Below are 23,360 nucleotides of genomic sequence, written 5' to 3' on the forward strand. Positions count from 1 at the left end.
CGAGCGGTTCATCCCGTCAAAACCTCACCAGTACCGACGCCACATTACCTCTCCTCTCCCTCCCTCCCACCTGCTTCATTTAAACGTCTGGCCACCGTCACCAACGTTTCACCCGCCATCTTCACAACGTTACACCCGCCACCGTCATCAACGTTACACCCGCCACCATCACAAACGTTTCACCCGCCACCTTCGCCAACGTTTCACCCACCATCGTTACCAACATTTCACCCGCCATCTTAACAAACGTTTCACCCGGCATCTTCACAACGTTACACCCGCCACGGTCACCAACGTTTCACCCGCCAACTTCATGAACGTTTCACCCGTCACCGTCACAAACGTTACACCCATCTTCACCAACGTTTCACCCGCCACCTTCCCCAACGTTTCATCTGCCAACTTCATCAAAGATTCACCCGCTACCGTCACAAACGTTTCACCCGCCATCTTCACCAACGTTTCACCCACCACCTTCACCAACGTTTCACCCGCCACCTTCACCAGCAATTCACCCGCCACCTTCACCGTTTCACCCGTCACCTTCAACAACGTTTCACCCGCCACCTTCACCGTTTCACCCGTCACCTTCAACAACGTTTCACCCACCACCTTCACCAACGTTTCACCCGCCACCTTCACCGTTTCACCCGTCACCTTCAACAACGTTTCACCCGCCACCGTCACTAACGTTTCACTCTGCTATCAGCGCCCTGCGTGTGTGAAACTGTACTAACCCCCGACCCCTCCCCCCACCGCCCCGCAAATTGACTGACGTTTCAGCTGCCAAACTCAAGAACATCCACTCCCCCCCCGCTCCCTCCTCCCCCCGCACACTTGACTGATTCTCTGCCTTGGAAACTTTACATATTTTTCGCTCCAGTAAACACCTGGCTCTCACACACCTGACCTGCGTCTTGCCTCGTCAACTTGACCTTTGACTCCCTCCCTCCCTCGCCACCCTCCCGTCAGTCCCCCAAACATCATTTTGTCCAGCCGACTAACATTTCGCTCCGTCAGTTTCAACATGACTCGCGTTTTATCTGGTCAACTTTATCAACTTTTTGATGCGGAAATTTGTCCACCGCGCGGCCAGCGCACAGCCAGCCGCCCGCCCAACTTGTCTAACATTTTGTCCAGCAGACATAAACGCTGTGCCGGAGTCCTGCCGGGTGACCGGGCCAACCACACACACACACACACTCACACTGACCACCTCCGCTCGTATCACGGCCGGGGGAGAGAGAGAGAGAGAGAGAGAGAGAGAGAGAGAGAGAGAGAGAGAGAGAGAGAGAGAATTATACATACAATGCAACTCATAATCAACCAATATTAACAAATTACTTCAAAAATAAATCAATAATATATATATATTACACACAGACTGGAGCTTAACAGATCGAACTCTACAGCAGACGAGAAAATGTTGGGCCCACAAAACACGGCCAATCATTAACGTGTAGATAATGGTGGTGGGATCTGAAAGGCTGATGGCAGCAATTGAAGCTGTGACAATGAGACGCATATTTAACGACGGCGGGTAATTAAACGTGGAGGAAAAGTGGAGATAATCCCCAGCGGTAATTTGCAACCATAACATTTGTGTGAGGACAAGCTCGCTCTCAGAGCGGGGCCGGTGTGGAGGAAGCCAGGGGTGACCACCGTCTTCACTAGAGTCAGCTGTACAGTACGTGGGAAGGACAGATAACACAGGGACGGGTGGTCTATGACGAAGTTATCTTCTGAAGGCCAGTGCATCGAAGAGGGTAGATAACACAAGGCCTAATAGTCGACGAAGAGGTTACCTGCTGGAGGACAGTACGTGTGGTGGGAGAGATAACAGACCAGATGATCTACAACGAGGTTATCTGCTGAAGATCAGTACATCAAAAGCACAGATGACGAAACTCCTAACCTGACCTAACCTAACCTAACCTAACCTAACCTAACCTAACAGTCTAGGAAGAGGTTATCTGCTGGAGGACGGTCCATCGAAGGACAGATGGTCTGTGACGACGTTATCTGCTGCAGGACACGGATCCTAATCTACCGAGAAAGTAATAAAGTACGTAATATCCTCCACTCGGTGAGTAAAGTGGGTGAAAACTTTCCACTGCGACAGTAGTAAAGCAGGAGGGGGACATTTTCCACTGAGAAGGATGAGAAGGAAGTACCCCGTTATGGTGAGGGGATGTGTAGTGAGGCAGGGAGTGTACAAAGGTACCCACTACGTAGGCTGTGCTCAAAGCAACGTTAGCAATCACTTGAGGCTATCCAGTTGAATTCATACCTGACAGCAGAGCTGGTCTTAATGTACAGTAGTGATCAAACTACTTAACGTGTCCCCTACTTTTGTAAATTATTGACAACGCTACAAAAAGTGTACCTCGTCGATTGATTTTAATCTAAAAAAAAAAAAAAAAACTATAAAGGAGATAGGTTAGGAAACAGCGTTGTTGTCGGATGCACAGCAGAATAATACCTCTCGTTATTTCACTGGTGCACACACACACACACACACACACACACACACTGGCTGCACCGCTGAACACAGGGATGGCTGGTCAGGCACTAGGTACGCCCTCGTACTGGTACTGTAGAGTTATCGCAGTTCTCTTGTTCTTAGGTTCTTACGACCGTGGACCCATGAGGAAACCCTCACATCTCGCATGCAGTCCAAGAGGAAACCCTCTGAATCCAATCTATGAGGAAACCCTGACACCAAACCTGTTAGGAAACCCTACCTTACTTCCAGGTTAATAAAGAACCCACACATTCAGCCCATACGTCCGGCCCATATAGGGAAACCTACAAAACCAGCCTATGAGGAAACACACCATCCAGCACATGAAGAAACCCACACATCACATCCAACACGTGCAAAATCACACGTCCAGCCCATTAGGAAACCCACACATCCAGCCCATAAGGAAACCCACACATCCAGCCCATTAGGAAACGCACACATCCAGCCCATAAGGAAACCCACACATCCAGCCCATTAGGAAACCCACACATCCAGCCCATAAGGAAACCCACACATCCAGCCCATAAGGAAAACCACATCCAGCCCATAAGGAAAACCACATCCAACCCATAAGGAAACCCACACACCCAGCCCATAAGGAAACCCACACATCCAGCCCATAAGGAAACCCACACACCCAGCCCATAAGGAAACCCACACATCCAGCCCATAAGGAAACCCACACACCCAGCCCATAAGGAAACCCACACACCCAACCCATAAGGAAACCCACACACCCAGCCCATAAGGAAACCCACACACCCAACCCATAAGGAAACCCACACACCCAGCCCATAAGGAAACCCACACATCCAGCCCATAAGGAAACCCACACACCCAGCCCATAAGGAAACCCACACATCCAGCTCATAAGGAAACCCACACACCCAGCCCATAAGGAAACCCACACATCCAGCCCATAAGGAAACCCACACATCCAGCCCATAAGGAAACCCACACATCCAGCCCATAAGGAAACCCACATCCAGCCCATAAGGAAACCCTCACATCCAGCCCATTAGGAAACCCACACATCCAGCCCATAAGGAGACCCACATATCCAACCCATAAGGAAACCCACACACCCAACCCATAAGAGACCCACATCCAGCCCATAAGGAAACCCACACATCCAGCCCATAAGGAAACCCACACATCCAGCCCATAAGGAAACCCACATATCCAACCCATAAGGAAACCCACACACCCAACCCATAAGGAGACTCACATCCAGCCCATAAGGAAACCCACACATCCAGCCCATAAGGAAACCCACATCCAACCCATAAGGAAACCCACACACCCAACCCATAAGGAGACCCACATCCAGCCCATAAGGAAACCCACACATCCAGCCCATAAGGAAACCCACATCCAACCCATAAGGAAACCCACACATCCAGCCCATAAGGAAACCCACACATCCAGCCCATAAGGAAACCCACACATCCAGCCCATAAGGAAACCCACATCCAACCCATAAGGAAACCCACACATCCAGCCCATAAGGAAACCCACACATCCAGCCCATAAGGAAACCCACACATCCAGCCCATCAGGAAACCCACACATCCAGCCCATAAGGAAACCCACATCCAGCCCATAAGGAGACCCTCACATCCAGCCCATTAGGAAACCCACACATCCAGCCCATTAGGAAACCCACATCCAGCCCATAAGGAAACCCACATCCAGCCCATAAGGAGACCCACACACCCAACCCATAAGGAAACCCACACACCCAACCCATAAGGAGACCCACATCCAGCCCATAAGGAAACCCACACATCCAGCCCATAAGGAAACCCACACATCCAGCCCATAAGGAAACCCACACATCCAGCCCATAAGGAAACCCACACATCCAGCCCATAAGGAAACCCACACATCCAGCCCATAAGGAAACCCACACACCCAGCCCATAAAGAAACCCACATCCAGCCCATTAGGAAACCCACACATCCAGCCCATAAGGAAACCCACACATCCAGCCCATAAGGAAACCCACACATCCAGCCCATAACGAAACCCACACACCCAGCCCATAAAGAAACCCACATCCAGCCCATTAGGAAACCCACACATCCAGCCCATAAGGAAACCCACACATCCAGCCCATAAGGAAACCCACACATCCAGCCCATAAGGAAACCCACACATCCAGCCCATAAGGAAACCCACACACCCAGCCCATAAGGAAACTCACACATCCAACCCATAAGGAAACCCACACACCCAGCCCATAAAGAAACCCACATCCAGCCCATTAGGAAACCCACACACCCAGCCCATAAGGAAACCCACACACCCAACCCATAAGGAAGCCCACACATCCAGCCCATAAGGAAACCCACACATCTAGCCCATAAGGAAACCCACACATCCAGCCCATAAGGAAACCCACACACCCAACCCATAAGGAAACCCACACATCCAGCCCATAATGAAACCCACACATCCAGCCCATGAGGAAACCCACACACCCAACTCATAAAGAAACCCACATCCAGCCCATAAGGAAACCCATACATCCAGCCCATACTGAAACCCACACATCCAACCCATAAGGAAACGCACGCATCCAACAACTGTCATCTACCAAGTCCCCACCTAACCCGGCTCTCTTCAACAGGGGCGTACACCACCCGTAATACACCACTTAGAAGTTTACGATATGCATAGTATTATATATATATATATATATATATATATATATATATATATATATATATATATATATATATATATATATAACCGAGTTCCCTGGAAGGGAGGAAGAACCAAAGGACAAAATGTGCAGTTGTCATATCCACCGACAGTTTGTCCAATGAAAGAAACAAAAAAACAGACGTCTTGCCGCATAATGCCTCTCCTGACAATGAATTCTTTCACTTTAATCTTGCCAGTTATGTCTTGCTGTTACACCTAAACCATGTAACTACACTCACGATGTATCTAGTTTATTCGCCCCTCCCCCCCAAACGAACCTGTTATATTTATCCATTTATCATTTTCATATTTATTTGCCATTCCCTTTATATTTACTGTATCTTAAGAAATTATGCGCGAGGTTAGTGTGTGTGTGTGTGTGTGTGTGTGTGTGTGTGTGTGTGTGTGTGTGTGTGGTGGAGGGGGATGGGGTGGGGGGTTTGCCCGGGAAGGTCAGCACAGCAAGATCTCAGGTGAGGGGGAGGCTTTAGGATGGTCAGGTCAGGTCAGGTGACCGGTCCTGCTGACGTGTTAGTGAGTTACTTGACCCCCATGACCATGTGGGGATGATTCATTGGCCATGTTGACTTGGCCTTTGACCTGAGCCCTTAAGGGTCAGGTCAAAGGCCAAGCTGTCATAAACAGAGGTCGTACCGTCGTCCTGATAGTAGTTCATGTTACAGGTGCGATGACTTGTCTGTAACATTCCAGTTGTGTGTAACATTCAAGCTGTCTGTAACATTCCAGTTGTAACATTCAAATTATCTAACACGTTGCCCACAGCTTGTGAAAATATTCTTACTGGCCACGGAGAAATCGACTCCCTCACCATCTCTGAAGGTTTGTTTATAATCTGTCCTTTTAACGTGGACAATGTATACCTGTCTTCCCTCAACTTTATGTGAAGTTACAATCATGTTTTAAACCGTCACGTATCGCAGATGACTGGGGAAAAAAATGAACAGCACTGGCTTTAAAAACTTGTGTTATTTCATACGTAGACCCGTTATCTACTCAAGACATACGAAACATTACTGTTTTACACAAGTGTGTTTCATGTCTGACCTTGACTTTCTGTGAGATCACACACACACACACGTATATATATATATATATATATATATATATATATATATATATATATATATATATATATATATATATATATCATAGCGAATCGTTTCCTTGGCCATTACTGTATAAATGTACCTTGGGGTTGGCCTGTGTCACGCGTTGCCTCACATGCCAACACAGGTCCCAGCAGACCAAGATAGATATGTGTATCGCTTCAGGACGCCGGTACGACCCATGGCCATAATAACGAGACCTTTGACCCGTTTCCCATGGTTGAGGTCAAAGACGTCATACCGTAGTGCTGGTGTGAACTGGAATCTTCACGTTAACCTGTGTGTCGTGAGTGTGTCCAACATGAACATTGTGGAGGTCCTCCGCCACCGAGCCACACTCCTGCACACCTTCATCCCCACACGTCACCTACACTCCTACACACCTTCATCCCCACACGTCACCCACACTCCTGCACACCTTCATTCCCACACGTCATCCACACTCCTGCACACCTTCATCCCCACACGTCACCTACACTCCTACACACCTTCATCCCCACACGTCACCCACACTCCTGCACACCTTCATTCCCACACGTCATCCACACTCCTGCACACCTTCATCCCCACACGTCACCCACACTCCTGCACACCTTCATTCCCACACGTCATCCACACTCCTGCACACCTTCATCCCCACACGTCACCCACACTCCTGCACACCTTCATCCCCACACGTCACCCACACTCTTGCACACCTTCATCCCCACACGTCACCCACACTCCTGCACACCTTCATCCCCACACGTCACCCACACTCCTGCACTCGTCGCCCCTCCTCCAAGATTTCATCCAAATGCTTCCGAGAGCTGTGCCGGCCTGTGTGTCATGCCAAATGCCAGGTGTCAACGTCTCTTGCTGGTTAATCCAGGTCCTGCATGACATGTCAATCTCTGTCATGTGCCAGCGGTAGTTATAAATATCAGTGCGTGTCCCGCATGTTAACCACTCCTTCACGTTAACCACAATCCTGCATGTCATCTAAAGTCCACCACCTCAACCCAACACCTCGGTACGTTTTTCTTGGATGATCACCTCAACTTTGGGTAAGAATGCAGTGTTCACTTTACTGGTGGAATTTTGCTCCTTAGTCAGTCTAATTCATATTATATATATATATATATATATATATATATATATATATATATATATATATATATATATGAGAGAGAGAGAGAGAGAGAGAGAGAGAGAGAGAGAGAGAGGTCATCCGAAGGTTTCCCCCTCCCAACGTTTTTCTAAGCTGTTAGGTTAGGTCATGGTTGTACTCTTACTTAAGCTATAACTTAAGCTACAAAACCGTGGGGGAATCTCTCTCTCTCTCTCTCTCTCTATCTCTCTCTATATATATATATATATATATATATATATATATATATATATATATATATATATATATATCAGGGCATTGTGCGGACCAGTACAGGCAATACATACGGTATTTCACTTCGCTTGTCAGTCATGCCGTACGTCAGCCCAAACCTTTTAAGCTGGCCTCAGGCCTCATGTTAAGCTATCCCATTTGTTGTGCAGCATGTCATCATAACTGACATACCCCTCCTCATTCACCGTCAGCCATGTTATGGATCCTCAATCATGTCCCGTACATCAACCTGGACCTCTTATGTCAGTGCATGCAAGTTTCATATTATTCCCAGTCCAGTATGTTAAACCAGGTCATGGATATCAACCCAAGATCTGTATGTCATCCCATGTTGTGTATCAGTGTCCGGCTACCAAGACAACACTGATACTTCTCACATCACAAGCTGTATTACGCAGGAAACCCAAAATTATCATGACATCCAACAACAAGCGGGTGATGTATACCAGTGCCTTTAACAGAACCCAAGTATTCACTGTGTTATATAAATATTCGGTCAGATTGACTGGAAGCCTGTCAGTCAAGATGATGAGTAAACACCTTGGCTACTGGTATACGTTACCCTCAGGTGTAACAACGTAACGTCAACCTGTAGAATGTATACTGTTGGATTAGGCTGTAACATATTATGGAGGAGGGTGGAGTATGTGGCCCCGAGTATACTACACGACATACGTAACATCTCCAAAGGGGGTTTTGATTCACCAGACAGCCATAGTACTTGACTGTTGCCAACCAAACATGTACTCACTCACTCTAATAGCATCACTATCACCAGCAACACCTGGCTCTACTATATCTTCCATAACGACGATGGAATATTTTAACATTACATACGTGGGATGGGATGTCAATGACGCGCAATTAAAATAAATGGCATAATTTCTGTACGGTCACCCCTTCCGCCGCACCTTCTGAGGAAACATTGGCGGGGTGAATATTTTCGCGACTAACCTACAACAGGTGTCTGCACATTGGCCGGTGTCCTGTTTACCAACTCCAGTAAGTAAATTCATTCATAGGAACACAGACATACTTTCTAACGACACTTGTCATAACCATAGCCATGAAAAAACAAAATTCGTTTCAGGTCTGATTAAATATTTTCCATAAAGTTGGGCATGTCATAATTTACAAATATTGACAACGATGGAGTTAACATAAATATTAACATTTATTTCTACATAGAGTAGGCATTATGCTAAGTCACGAAACATCTGATTTCTTTTTCTCTCGCCATTTGCGCACGGACCCCCTTCCAGCCCTCCATTTATCGGCGTTCTCTTCCTCCATTCTCTCGCCTCCCTCCTCCGTCCCCTGATCTAGTTTCGATTTTCTCACTATTTCTCGCCTGTTCGTGCGAATCTCGGGTTCATTCACTTACCTTCCGATGCTCTGAGGAATTTTGCATTGATTTCACTACTACGTCATGTCGAACACAAATAAAATCACTTGATTTTCCGAGTCTGTCCCACTCACCTTCTTTCTTGTTCGCTTTCCTCGTCTTCCACAGGGACAGATAGACGAGAGAAAAGGTGGAGCATGCGGCCTGTTTCTTCTCTTTTTCTACTTCCTTATTTCCCTGGGTTCCAGTAATGTTCCACAGCTTCATTCGTGTGTATTTTTGTTAGAAATATTGTCTTTGTGGCATTCTTTTATCAATATATTGATATTTTGTGATTAGCTCATACGTTTTTGACAATTATTTTACAAGATAGTTATATGATTACTGAGCTCTGGACATAGATAATATTATTTCAAGTATTTGCTATCACGAGTGCGAAGCACACTGAATTTCGTTTTCTGTTGGGCTGTTGAGGTCCCAAATGTTTAAATTATTTTATTTTGCTTCATTCATATGTAATTAGAAATCATATCGTGTAAAATTAAATCAATGTTGATAATATATGTTGATTGTCTTAATTCTTTTGATCAGAATACCCCTGTCATTTCCACTATATACACGTAGATAATATAATACTCTTGCGCATTCTGGAGACTGTGGAGAGAGAGTTGCAGAGCCACCAATAATTGAGATTTTATTAAGTTTTTAGACTGTTTACATGTAGATGTTCGCAAAGGGGGTGAGAAGCACATATTTTGTAATACCGAAAAATATGCAATTAATCAAACTAGTGATATTAGAATGCTTTGTAGAGGATAATAAGATAAGCCTGATGAGTTGCCGTGCAGTACACGCCGGGTGCTCACGGGGTTACGGCCGGGTGCAGAGTGTGAGTATGCGCTAGAATCGCGAATCGCGAGGGTAGGGGAAGTGTAGCAAGCTCAGGATGATCACCTCAACTTAAGGTAAGAATACAGTGTTCGCTCTCCTTGTGGAACTAATTGATTAATATTTTGTTCCTTATTATAGTATGATAGCCTGCGAAGTGTCGTCATGTGACTTCATCTGGCACACATGCATAGGCCTATGTCTTTTGGTCATCTCCAAAATTTTGGTCAAAATGGCGGATAACTGTCTATTGACACTTATCATTTTTAAAGAACAAGTTTCCAGTGCTTATTAATATTGTGCATTAATTTTACTCTGACATATGATATAAGCAGCAAAACTGTAACATTTATTTGATCTGAGCGCCTAATCGTCGGACGTGGAAAACCAAGGGGGTGAACATGTAACGGTGCCTATCGTGAAAAAGATACCCCTACAGGATTTCCCCTTAGTGTACGAAATGCATTTGTGACCTGCATCTTTGAAAATGAAATGGCTGCCAAGGAAACTCTTCTACAGAAAAGGAGGAGTTATATTTATGAATATTGAAAAGTGAATGTGGAAAAGAAAATATTTTTACAATCTTCTTGTTGTGTTAATGGAAGTGTCTGGCATTGTGTGCATTGTGGGTGCGGAACAGTCGGCGATCATGCCGTACTTACCATGTGGACACCGAACAGTGAGGGTCACGGCAGCTCCTCGTAGCATTGCCTATGAGATGGTGAAAAGTGACTTTATTATTACACTGTGTTGACCGATACCATGTTGTGACTATGTGCTGAAGATCGTGTATTACTGGACAAGGAAAAACGGTGAGATACTAGAACACTTTTATTTGCAAAGTGTGACGGTTAATTGAAAATTTTGATTATTGGTTTCTTCGATCCTGATATATATATATATATATATATATATATATATATATATATATATATATATATATATATATATATATAATGTACATGCAAGCTTTCGTGCGGGATACTTATATAAAATATTCGAAGAGGACACTGAACGAGTATGCCTGACAGCAACCATATAAATGGAGTAGAACCATTTTCGTTTGTGGTCATCTAGTGCAGTTTCCTATTTTCTGTGTGATGATATAATATAGCAACATGTGCCGCTTATTATCCGGTGGTCTTAGCCTTGAAGGTCGTTGAGCATTATGCATGCTTGTAAACATTATGGTGTGTGTGTGTGTGTGCGTGTGCTTTTTGTGACGTGACTCCTCACGTGGCTGTAAGTGTGACGTGGTTAGTAGTGTGTACTATCAGTGTTGTCATGTAGGCTTGATTTGGAGATCTGACATGCGCTCTTACGTGCTGCATCCTGAAGGACGGTAGAATTAGATGAAATTCACCTTCCTCGCTTCTTCATGCTTGTCTTTGGGTATGAAGTGCAGAGTTCTGTGGGTAACTATGTCAGCCTTCCGTACCTTTTTTCAGTTGGTCAACTTATTTCTAATGGAGTGAACATGATGATGCAGCAGATGTTGTAACGTTTTAATTTTTGGTAGTGTGTGAAGATGGAGATTTTGTAGTAGAACGCACGATGAGGATTGCAAGCTACATACACAGACGACAGTGTCATTATCAGGTTGTAGCCGTAATCACTAGCGGCAAAATTGGTCTGATATCTGTGTGTTTAGAAAGACGACATGTGGGAGTTGATTATAACAATGTATTGAAATATATCCGTAGGAGTTTCAGTTATTGTTGACAAGTCCTGCGAACGTGTTAAGTTGAAGAAGCGGACACTCCTTTGTGTATATACGAATGTATATACAAGGTTCATGTATACTATTAAGTCAGGAGACGGGACAACACGATTGTAAAACTCTCTCCATGTAACACAAATAGTATTCTCACACGTTTACATTACCATTGCAAATGTATCGAGTTTCATAGATAATGTACTACAACATTTTGTACCACAACTGATAATTGTGTTTATGAGCTAACGTTCAAAATTGTCATTATATGTATATATATATATATATATATATATATATATATATATATATATATATATATATATATATATATATTGTCTTGGACAATGGCATGTTTACCAAATGGCGTCCTAGCTTCGTCTCTTCGATGTATATAAACTGACTTATATTTCTCTCTTGTCTCTCCCCTGATGACGTGATTATTACACGAAGGTGCACTTAGGAAGTTACCGTGTTTCATTTTCCCCGTGGACTCATAGGAATATATATATATATATATATATATATATATATATATATATATATATATATATATATATATATTATATATGTAAGCATCACCTGAAGATTCGCACAAATTTTTATTACGATTGATTAAGCTAGTTGAAGTTTGGGTACATTATGTCTACAGCCTAACCTAAAATATCGTAGGTGTGGTGGTGGATCATCAGGTTGTATATGTGTATATATATATATATATATATTATATATATATATATATATATATATATATATATAGAGAGAGAGAGAGAGAGAGAGAGAGAGAGAGAGAGAGAGAGAGAGAGATTTATATCGTGTGTGTGTGTGTGTGTGTGTGTGTGTGTGTGTGTGTTTTGACTACATTTATGTACTTGTTGAACTGATTATGTATACTTAATTCTCATGATAATAGTACATTTAGACTGGTGTTTTTCCTCCAACAAACCAACCACTTTAATGGCGTCATTCCTTTTGAAAATAGTCGACGTGCGTATCCCGCATCACTTTCAACAAAATTCTGTTCATGAAAGTGAAATTCTGGTAGGCCAGTCCCTGCCGCAGTAGTGTCATATTAGTGGGCTGCTGTATGTGGCGTGTGCCTCCCTCTCTCTGGTGGTGAGGAGGTTTGCGCTTCTATCGCCACTGCCCATATTTTCACGTTGTCCAAATTTTAAACGTAAAAGATCGATCAGTTGTATCGTGATTTTCATCGTGTATTATTATTATTATTATTATTATTATTATTATTATTATTATTATTATTATTGATATTAACATTATATAGAAATTAGCATATTTGATTTGGAATTGGAAATGTAGGCGTGATAATGCTGTGTTTATCTATTATGTGAAAATTTGCATTATGAAATTTTTTATAGCAAGTTGGTCTAGATTTGATTAAATATATATATATATATATATATATATATATATATATATATATATATATATATATAATATATATATAATCCGAGCGTTTTCATTATCCCATCTTTAGAGCAAATTTTTACTCATGCTTGATATATATATATATATATATATATATATATATATATATATATATATATATATATATATATATATAATATATATATATATATACATACATACGAACAAAGTGCAGAAGAACGCGCACCTTCATAGAACATACAAACCTCCATCAGCCAGGATACATTGATAAATATACGAAAACGCTCGGGATTTTTTTTTATCATTTTTCGTCTAATTGTCAGCAAAAAATAGATCATGCGCATCGCTGTTATATACTGAACACACACACACACACACACACACACACACACACACACATTGTCTTTTTACTGTTAGTCGTATTCTCCAGAATCGTAAAGTAAAATGACTAATTGTACCGATCATTGGAATCTTGTTTTTCTGTGAATATTTCTGGGCATCTGTATTAACGAGAGTGCATTGATATATCGTCTCATTTCATTCTTGGGAGACTGCAGTTTAGTATTACATCTAGTTCATGAGTCATGTTTGAGCGGGTGTATGGTAAACTTGAGTTGACAGGGGTTTGGGTGGATAAATATATATTGATTTTCAGTTGACATGGATATAGATTGGAGTTATGTATGTATGATAATTTTGACTGCAGGTTGGGCAAACGTATGATGATTATGAACTGCCATGGTTACAGTTTGTATGGGTGTATGATGATTTCGAGCTGACATGGTTATATTATGGTCGGGGCACGATAATTTTGTTCTAACGTGGTTACAGTTAAGGTGGATGTTAAAAGATAATTTTGTGTAGATATTGCTACGGACTGGGAGGGTGTATGATGATTTTCAGCTGTCAAGGGTGCTGTTTGCCGATAATGAGTCGACATGGTTGCAGTTTGAGCAGGTATTTGTTAACATCTAAGTTGACATGGTTGTGGTTATTTGACCTGTCGTTTGTATACCTTGAGTCGTGATGGTTAATGCTTCCAGTGGTTGCCTCCAACAGCCACATGGGAAAGCTGGGGGGAGGATATGACCAATATAGTAACGTGTGGTAAAATATTATGTGGCACGTTCATGGTGCGTGATGGTGCTTCGTCGTGGATTCGTTGCGTCTGATGGAACGGCGTGTCGTCGGGAGGTGGTGTATGATGCCATGACTGGTGTTAGATGTTCAGGTTGGGATTGTTGTCAGTCCAGTAAGGTTAGGTTAGGTGGTCAGCCAGTCCTCCAGCACCACGGCACTGCTTCTACCCCCCGCTACCCCTTCCGCCCTCACCAACTTCTGCTGCCCTTACAGTTCCCTTCAGCCTCACCAGCCTCTGCTGCCCTCACATCCCCGCCCTCTGCTGCCCTCATAGCTCCCCCGCCCTCTGCTGCCCTCACATCCCCGCCCTCTGCTGCCCTCATACCTCCCCCGCCCTCTGCTGCCCTCACATCCCCGCCCTCTGCTGCCCTCATACCTCCCCCGCCGTCTGCTGCCCTCACAATTCCTTTATTTCATTTTCGTATTGTTTTACTGGGGGGGATTGGACAGGGGAAGGTACAGTCTTGAAACAATATACCTGTACAGTGTACAGATACATGGTGTAGGTTTTACCTTTGCTTTCCTGGATACGTATTTTTTATGCCTTATTTACAAATCCCCAGCAGCCGTGTGTGTGTGTGTGTGTGTGTGTGTGTGTAGGAAGGAAACTGTCATAAGTTAAACTAAGACTTATTGTGTTTATCGATGGATGACTGGAGACTCGTAGTGTATCGAGGTTCCTGTAGGAGACCAAGTGTATCCATAATTCATACCAAGTCGGTGATGATGTTCATCGATATTTTCCATGTTTTTTCCTTTTTCATTTGTCACGAATTTTAGACCCTAAAATGTACCGTGTGAAAGCTTCACTTGCTTTTTTTTTTTTTTTCTTCGTAGCGAGTTGTGTGGGTATTGGGGTGTGGGTCAATATGGGAAGGATCGTAACCTTTACCGGGCGTGATCTTTGCGTACCAGATAGGTGGCAACGTCTGTATAGCCTCTCTATCTTGGGCTGCTTCTCCATGTGTTCTTCTTCAGTAATTATGTTTTGCCATCAATCCTTGTAATGTCAGTGTGTGGTGTGATCCAGGATTCTACGTTCGGCCCCTCTGCTGCGTTATTTGGTTACCTTGTGGTTATCTCGCTGGGATTTTATTCTCCCTAGACCCTCATTGGTGAAGGTGTTTATGTTTTTAGTCTGCAGTGTATTTTTGTTCGAAACTGTTGGGTCTAGATGTCATTGACTTCACCAAGTGAATGTGTTGGGGGAGGGGGGGGTTTCTTCAAAGGCTGTTATCATAGTGGTGACGTCTGCCACAGATGTGTCCATGTGTCCCGCTGGAGGTGTAATGTGTCGTGGGCTGGCGATGGTGACAGGAGGGCGCGCGCGACGCCTTGCGGGACACGGCTTCATAATGATTAAACTTTTGGTGCCGTGTCGGTCCCGAGCCGGTGGCGAATTGCGGCAGTGCCATGGTTAAGGAAGTTCCTAATTAGTCTCTTGGTAATTTCCAGCATGAGTATTGAATTATTTTATAGATTATCCCGTAGTTTTGTAGACTACCCTGTAGTTTCGTAGATTACCCTGTAGTTTCGTAGATTATCCTGTAGTTTCTTAGATTATCCTGTAGTTTCGTAGATTATCCTGTAGTTTTGTAGATTATCCTGTAGTTTCGTAGATTATCATATAGTTTCGTAGATTATCCTGTAGTTTTGTAGATTATCCTGTAGTTTTGTAGATTATCCTGTAGTTTTGTAGATTATCCTGTAGTTTCGTAGATTATCCTGTAGTTTTGTAGATTATCCTGTAGTTTCGTAGATTATCATATAGTTTCGTAGATTATCCTGTAGTTTCGTAGATTATCATATAGTTTCGTAGATTATCATATAGTTTCGTAGATTATCCTGTAGTTTCGTAGATTATCATATAGTTTCGTAGATTATCCTGTAGTTTTGTAGATTATCCTGTAGTTTCGTAGATTATCCTGTAGTTTTGTAGATTATCCTGTAGTTTCGTAGATTATCCTGTAGTTTCGTAGATTATCCTGTAGTTTCGTAGATTATCATATAGTTTCGTAGATTATCATATAGTTTCGTAGATTATCCTGTAGTTTCGTAGATTATCCTGTAGTTTCTTAGATTATCCTGTAGTTTCGTAGATTATCCTGTAGTTTCGTAGATTATCCTGTAGTTTCGTAGATTATCATATAGTTTCGTAGATTATCCTGTAGTTTCGTAGATTATCATATAGTTTCGTAGATTATCCTGTAGTTTCGTAGATTATCATATAGTTTCGTAGATTATCATATAGTTTCGTAGATTATCATATAGTTTCGTAGATTATCCTGTAGTTTCTTAGATTATCCTGTAGTTTCGTAGATTATCCTGTAGTTTTGTAGATTATCCTGTAGTTTCGTAGATTATCCTGTAGTTTCGTAGATTATCCTGTAGTTTCTTAGATTATCCTGTAGTTTTGTAGATTATCCTGTAGTTTCGTAGATTATCCTGTAGTTTCTTAGATTATCCTGTAGTTTCTTAGATTATCCTGTAGTTTCTTAGATTATCCTGTAGTTTCGTAGATTATCCTGTAGTTTCTTAGATTATCCTGTAGTTTCGTAGATTATCCTGTAGTTTCTTAGATTATCCTGTAGTTTCTTAGATTATCCTGTAGTTTCTTAGATTATCCTGTAGTTTCTTAGATTATCCTGTAGTTTCTTAGATTATCCTGTAGTTTCGTAGATTATCCTGTAGTTTCTTAGATTATCCTGTAGTTTCGTAGATTATCCTGTAGTTTCGTAGATTATCCTGTAGTTTCGTAGATTATCCTGTAGTTTCTTAGATTATCCTGTAGTTTCTTAGATTATCCTGTAGTTTCGTAGATTATCCTGTAGTTTCTTAGATTATCCTGTAGTTTCTTAGATTATCCTGTAGTTTCGTAGATTATCCTGTAGTTTCTTAGATTATCCTGTAGTTTCTTAGATTATCCTGTAGTTTCGTAGATTATCCTGTAGTTTTGTAGATTAACCTGTAGTATCGTAGATTACCGTGTAGTTTCGTAGATTATCCTGTAGTTTTGTAGATTATCCTGTAGTTTCGTAGATTATCCTGTAGTTTCTTAGATTATCCTGTAGTTTCGTAGATTATCCTGTAGTTTCGTAGATTATCCTGTAGTTTCTTAGATTATCCTGTAGTTTTGTAGATTATCCTGTAGTTTTGTAGATTATCCTGTAGTTTCGTAGATTATCATATAGTTTCGTAGATTATCCTGTAGTTTCGTAGATTATCCTGTAGTTTCGTAGATTATCCTGTAGTTTCGTAGATTATCCTGTAGTTTCGTAGATTATCATATAGTTTCGTAGATTATCATATAGTTTCGTAGATTATCCTGTAGTTTCGTAGATTATCCTGTAGTTTTGTAGATTATCCTGTAGTTTCGTAGATTATCCTGTAGTTTTGTAGATTAACCTGTAGTATCGTAGATTACCGTGTAGTTTCGTAGATTATCCTGTAGTTTTGTAGATTATCCTGTAGTTTCGTAGATTATCCTGTAGTTTTGTAGATTATCCTGTAGTTTCGTAGATTATCATATAGTTTCGTAGATTATCCTGTAGTTTCGTAGATTATCCTGTAGTTTCGTAGATTATCATATAGTTTCGTAGATTATCCTGTAGTTTTGTAGATTATCCTGTAGTTTTGTAGATTATCCTGTAGTTTCTTAGATTATCCTGTAGTTTTGTAGATTATCCTGTAGTTTCTTAGATTATCCTGTAGTTTTGTAGATTATCCTGTAGTTTCGTAGATTATCCTGTAGTTTTGTAGATTATCCTGTAGTTTTGTAGATTATCCTGTAGTTTCTTAGATTATCCTGTAGTTTCGTAGATTATCATATAGTTTCGTAGATTATCCTGTAGTTTTGTAGATTATCCTGTAGTTTCTTAGATTATCCTGTAGTTTTGTAGATTATCCTGTAGTTTCGTAGATTATCCTGTAGTTTCGTAGATTATCATATAGTTTCGTAGATTATCATATAGTTTCGTAGATTATCCTGTAGTTTCTTAGATTATCCTGTAGTTTCTTAGATTATCCTGTAGTTTCGTAGATTATCCTGTAGTTTCGTAGATTATCCTGTAGTTTCGTAGATTATCCTGTAGTTTTGTAGATTAACCTGTAGTATCGTAGATTACCGTGTAGTTTCGTAGATTATCCTGTAGTTTCGTAGATTATCCTGTAGTTTTGTAGATTATCCTGTAGTTTCGTAGATTATCCTGTAGTTTCGTAGATTATCCTGTAGTTTCGTAGATTATCCTGTAGTTTCTTAGATTATCCTGTAGTTTTGTAGATTATCCTGTAGTTTTGTAGATTATCCTGTAGTTTCTTAGATTATCCCGTAGTTTTGTAGACTACCCTGTAGTTTCGTAGATTACCCTGTAGTTTCGTAGATTATCCTGTAGTTTCTTAGATTATCCTGTAGTTTCGTAGATTATCCTGTAGTTTCTTAGATTATCCTGTAGTTTCGTAGATTATCATATAGTTTCGTAGATTATCCTGTAGTTTTGTAGATTAACCTGTAGTATCGTAGATTACCGTGTAGTTTCGTAGATTATCCTGTAGTTTCTTAGATTATCCTGTAGTTTCGTACATTATCATATAGTTTCGTAGATTATCCTGTAGTTTTGTAGATTATCCTGTAGTATGGTAGATTACCGTGTAGTTTCGTAGATTATCCTGTAGTTTCATAGATCATCCTGTAGTCCGGTCATCTGCATATTGGCGAAGGCTGTAATTGTCAGCTCGTAGTATGTACGTGTTGGATGTTCCTTGGTGTGTGGTGATCACCTGTGTTCCTCCAGCGACGGTGTTACCACAGGTGATGCTTCTGCCTCCCCGGGAAACTGTGTTTATGATGATCACAGACGTTGCTGCTCCGTACGTGTCATGATAATGTGATGTGGATTTTTCTTTATACATGTCCACCTGGTGCCGCTACGGGGAAATGTTTAGGAATTATTTGGTTCAGTGTCTGACAAGCTACCCTGGTGTTATCTTAATGTTGCACGCAACACTTGCTGACTTACCTGGTGTTATCTTAATGATGCACGCAACATTGCTGACCTTACCCTGGTGTTACCTTAATGATGCAACGCAACACTTGCTGACTTACCCTGGTGTTATCTTAATGATGCACGCAACACTTGCTGACCTTACCCTGGTTGTTATCTTAATGATGCACGCAACATTGCTGACCTTACCCTGGTGTTACCTTAATGATGCACGCAACATTGCTGACCTTACCCTGGTTTTTTTGGGGGTTTTTTTGGGCCCCAAAAATTTTTTCCGGGGGTTTTCCTTTTTTTTTGGCCCTTGGTTTTTTTACCCTTTTTTCCCCAAAATTGGGGTTTTTTAATTTTGGGGGTTTTTTTTTTTTTTTTTTTAAAAACCCCAAAAGGGAAAACCCCCCTTGGTTTATTTTTTTTTTTTTTTGGGGGTTTTAAGGGCCCCCCTTTTTTTTTTTTTTTTTTTTTGGGGGAAATTTGCCCCGGGGGTTTTTTTAACCCCAAATTTTCCTTGGGGGGGGTTTAATTTTTTTAAAAATTTTTCCCCCCGGGGGTTTATTTTTTAAAATTTTTTTTTTTTAAAAGGGGGGGGGAAAAAAAATTTTTTTTTTGGGGGTTTTTTTTTTTTGGGGGGGTTTTTTTGGGTTTTTTTTGGGAAAAAAAACCCCCCCTTTTTTTTTTTGGGGGCCCCCCCCCCTTTTCCCCCCCCTTTTTTTTTTCCCCCGGGGGGTTTTCCCTTTTTTTTTCCCCCAAAACCTTTTTTTTTTTTTTTTAAAAAAAAACCCCCAAAAAAAAAAAGGGGGCCCCCTTTTAAACCCCCCGGGGGTTTTTTTAAAAAATTTTGGGGGGTTTTTTTTTTTTCCCCCCCCCCCGGGGGTTTTTTGGAAAAATTTTTTGGGGGTTTCCCTTTTTTCCAATGGGGGCCCTTTAAATTTCCCTGGTTTTTTTTTTTCCCCCGGGGGTTTTTCCCTTGTTTTTTTTGGGGCCCCCCCGGGGGGGGTTTTTTTTTAAAAACCCCCGGGGGGGTTTTTTTTTTTTGGGTTCCGGCCCCTTGGGGGGTTTTTTTAAAAAAAGGGGGGGGGTTTTTTAAAAAAAAACCCCCCGGGGGGCCCCCCCCGGGGTTTTTTTTGGGGGCCCCCCTTTTTCCCGGGTTTTTTTTGGCCCCCCCCCCCGGGTTTAAAAACGAACCCCCTTCCCTTTTTTTCCCCCCAACCCCCGGGCCCCCCCCCCAAACCCCCCCCCCCCAAAAAAACAAATTGGGAAACCCCCCCTTTCCCTTGTTTTTAAGGGGGAAAAAAAAAATTTTTTTTAAAAAAAAGGGGGGGGAAATTAAGGGAAAAATTTTTCCAAAAAAAAAGGGGGGGTTTTTTTTTTTTTGGGGGGGGGAAAAAAAAAAAAATTTTTTTTTCCGGGGGGGGGGTTTTTTTTTTTGGGGGGGGTTTTTTTTTTTTTTTTAATGAAAAAAAAGGGGGTTCCCTTTTTTTTTTCCCCCGGGTTTCCCGGGGCCCCCCCCGGGGGGTTTTTTTTTGAAAAAACCCCCCCCCCCTTTTTTTGGGGGGGGGTTTTTTTGGGGAAAAACCCCCCGGGGGTTTTTTTTGGGGGGAAAAAAAAGGGGGGTTTTTTTTCCCCGGGTTTCCCCGGGGGCCCCCCGGGGGGAAATTTGTTTTTTTTTTTAAAAAACCCCCCTTTTGGGGGGGGAAATTTTGGGGGGTTTTTTTTCCCCCCTTTTTTTTTTTTTCCCCCATTTGGGAATTTCCCCCTTTTCCCTTTAAAAAAGTTTTTTCCCCCCCCCCTTTTTTTTTTTCCCCAAAACCCCGGGTTTTCCCTTGCCCCAAACCAAAAAGGCCCTTCCCATTTCCCCCCCAAAAAAAAAAAATTTTTATTTTTTTAAACCCCGGGAAAAAAAAAAATTTTTGTGTTTTCTAATGATGCACGCAACACTTGCTGACCTTACCCTGGTGTTATCTTAATGATGCACGCAACACTTGCTGACCTTACCCTGGTGTTATCTTAATGATGCACGCAACACTTGCTGACCTTACCCTGGTGTTATCTTAATGATGCAACGCAACCACTTGCTGACCTTACCCTGGTGTTATCTTAATGATGCACGCAACACTTGCTGACCTTACCCTGGTGTATCTTAATGATGCACGCAACACTTGCTGACCTAACCCTGGTGTTATCTTAATGATGCACGCAACACTTGCTGACCTTACCTGGTGTTATCTTAATGATGCACGCAACACTTGCTGACCTTACCTGGTGTTATCTTAATGATGCACGCAACACTTGCTGACCTTACCCTGGTGTTATCTTAATGATGCACGCAACACTTGCTGACCTTACCCTGGTGTTATCTTAATGATGCACGCAACACTTGCTGACCTTACCCTGGTGTTATCTTAATGATGCACGCAACACTTGCTGACCTTACCCTGGTGTTATCTTAATGATGCACGCAACACTTGCTGACCTTACCCTGGTGTTATCTTAATGATGCACGCAACACTTGCTGACCTTACCCTGGTGTTATCTTAATGATGCACGCAACACATGCTGACCTTACCCTGGTGTTATCTTAATGATGCACGCAACACTTGCTGACCTTACCCTGGTGTTATCTTAATGATGCACGCAACACATGCTGACCTTACCCTGGTGTTATCTTAATGATGCACGCAACACATGCTGACCTTACCCTGGTGTTATCTTAATGATGCACGCAACACAAGCTAACCTTACCCTGGTGTTACCTTAATGATGCACGCAACACATGCTAACCTTACCCTGGTGTTACCTTAATGATGCACGCAACACAAGCTAACCTTACCCTGGTGTTACCTTAATGATGCACGCAACACAAGCTAACCTTGCCCTGGTGTTACCTTAATGATGCACGCAACACATGCTGACCTTACCCTGGTGTTTCCTTTATGATGCACGCAATACTTGACCTTGCCCTGGTGTTACCTTAATGATGCACGCAACACTTGTTTATCCAGATTTTGTCTTAATGGAGAATGGGAAACTCTGACGTAACACCATGGTTGAACGTGTCATTGCTTGTTGATATTTGCGGAGGGAGCAGGTGTGCGGAATATAGACTTATAACAAGTGTGGTACATTAGTTATGCATAGCTAGTTTTGAAATATGCGTCGCAAGAGTAATGGAATCGCAAATAGTCTTATGGTGGTGTCATACCTAGTGTGGTAGTCTGGTGTAGCCCCTTGTGGTGGGGTCATACCTAGTGTGGTGTAGCTAGGCGTGGCCCCTTGTGGTGGTGTCATACCTAGTGTGGTGTAGCCAGGCGTAGCCCCTTGTGGTGGGGTCATACCTAGTGTGGTGTAGCCAGGCGTAGCCCCTTGTGGTGGGGTCATACCTAGTGTGGTGTAGCCAGGCGTGGCCCCTTGTACTCGGGTCATACGTAGTGTGGCGTGGCCGCTGGGGTGAGGTCATACCGCCCTCCATGACACGTCAGTGGTCGCCGGTGTGATGCAATTTATTCAGCGTTGCCCGGGTCGTGGAATTTCCCTGTGGTCATCCCTGGCAGCGGGAGGCAAGTACGACGGTGGCGTAGCGGCTGGCCTGGACTACAGCTACGTAGTCTGGCCACGGCGGTATGAACATAGCCTTGGTGGGGTTATAGCAACATAGTCTGGCTGGGGTTGTATCAACGTAGTCTGGCTGGGGTTGTAATATAGTCTGGCTAGGGTTATAGCAACATAGTCTGGCTGGGGTTGTATCAGCATAGTCTGGCTGGGGTTGTAGCAACGTAGTCTGGCTGGGGTTATAGCAACATAGTCTGGCTGGGGTTGTATCAACGTAGTCTGGCTGGGGTTGTAACAACGTAGTCTGGCTGGGGTTGTAACAACGTAGTCTGGCTGGGGTTGTAGTAATATAGTCTGGCTGGGGTTGTAGCGACATAGATTGGCTGGGGTTATAGCAACATAGTCTGGGTGGGGTTGTAGCGACATAGACTGGCTGGGGTTATAGCAACATAGTCTGGCTGGGGTTGTATCAACGTAGTCTGGCTGGGGTTGTAACAACGTAGTCTGGCTGGGGTTATAGCAACATAGTCTGGCTGGGGTTATAGCAACGTAGTCTGGCTGGGGTTGTAG

At 42.6% G+C, this 23,360-nt stretch overlaps 2 protein-coding genes across 13 annotated transcripts in view; one reads left to right on the forward strand and one right to left on the reverse strand.

Moving 5' to 3' along the window:
- LOC139754607 (uncharacterized) overlaps positions 1-9,308 on the reverse strand; it is a 79,025-nt gene extending 69,717 nt beyond the window's left edge. Inside the window, exon 1 of one of the 7 annotated variants that reach the window (XM_071672045.1) lies at positions 9,227-9,308. Coding sequence is in view for 5 of the 7 variants with exons in the window: in XM_071672044.1 (XP_071528145.1) it covers positions 9,132-9,158 (27 nt within the window). In the remaining 2 variants the exon portion in view is untranslated. Of the gene's footprint in view, positions 1-9,131 lie in introns of all 7 variants that reach the window. The other 6 variants (XM_071672044.1, XM_071672046.1, XM_071672048.1 and 3 more) reach the window with 6 other exon arrangements.
- The window catches only part of LOC139754608 (uncharacterized), a 385,727-nt gene that overhangs the window by 189,302 nt on the left and 173,065 nt on the right, over positions 1-23,360 (forward strand). For 2 of the 6 annotated variants that reach the window (XM_071672051.1, XM_071672053.1), the window contains exon 1: positions 10,647-10,792. The exons of 3 other annotated variants lie outside the window; for them this stretch is intronic. The gene's annotated coding sequence lies outside the window, so the exon portion shown is untranslated. Of the gene's footprint in view, positions 1-9,899; positions 10,058-10,646; positions 10,793-23,360 lie in introns of those variants that run through there. One more of the 6 variants, XM_071672052.1, reaches the window with a different exon arrangement.

Source organism: Panulirus ornatus, chromosome 17 (genome assembly GCF_036320965.1).
Source record: "Panulirus ornatus isolate Po-2019 chromosome 17, ASM3632096v1, whole genome shotgun sequence".
NCBI classification, from domain to species: Eukaryota; Metazoa; Arthropoda; class Malacostraca; order Decapoda; family Palinuridae; genus Panulirus; species Panulirus ornatus.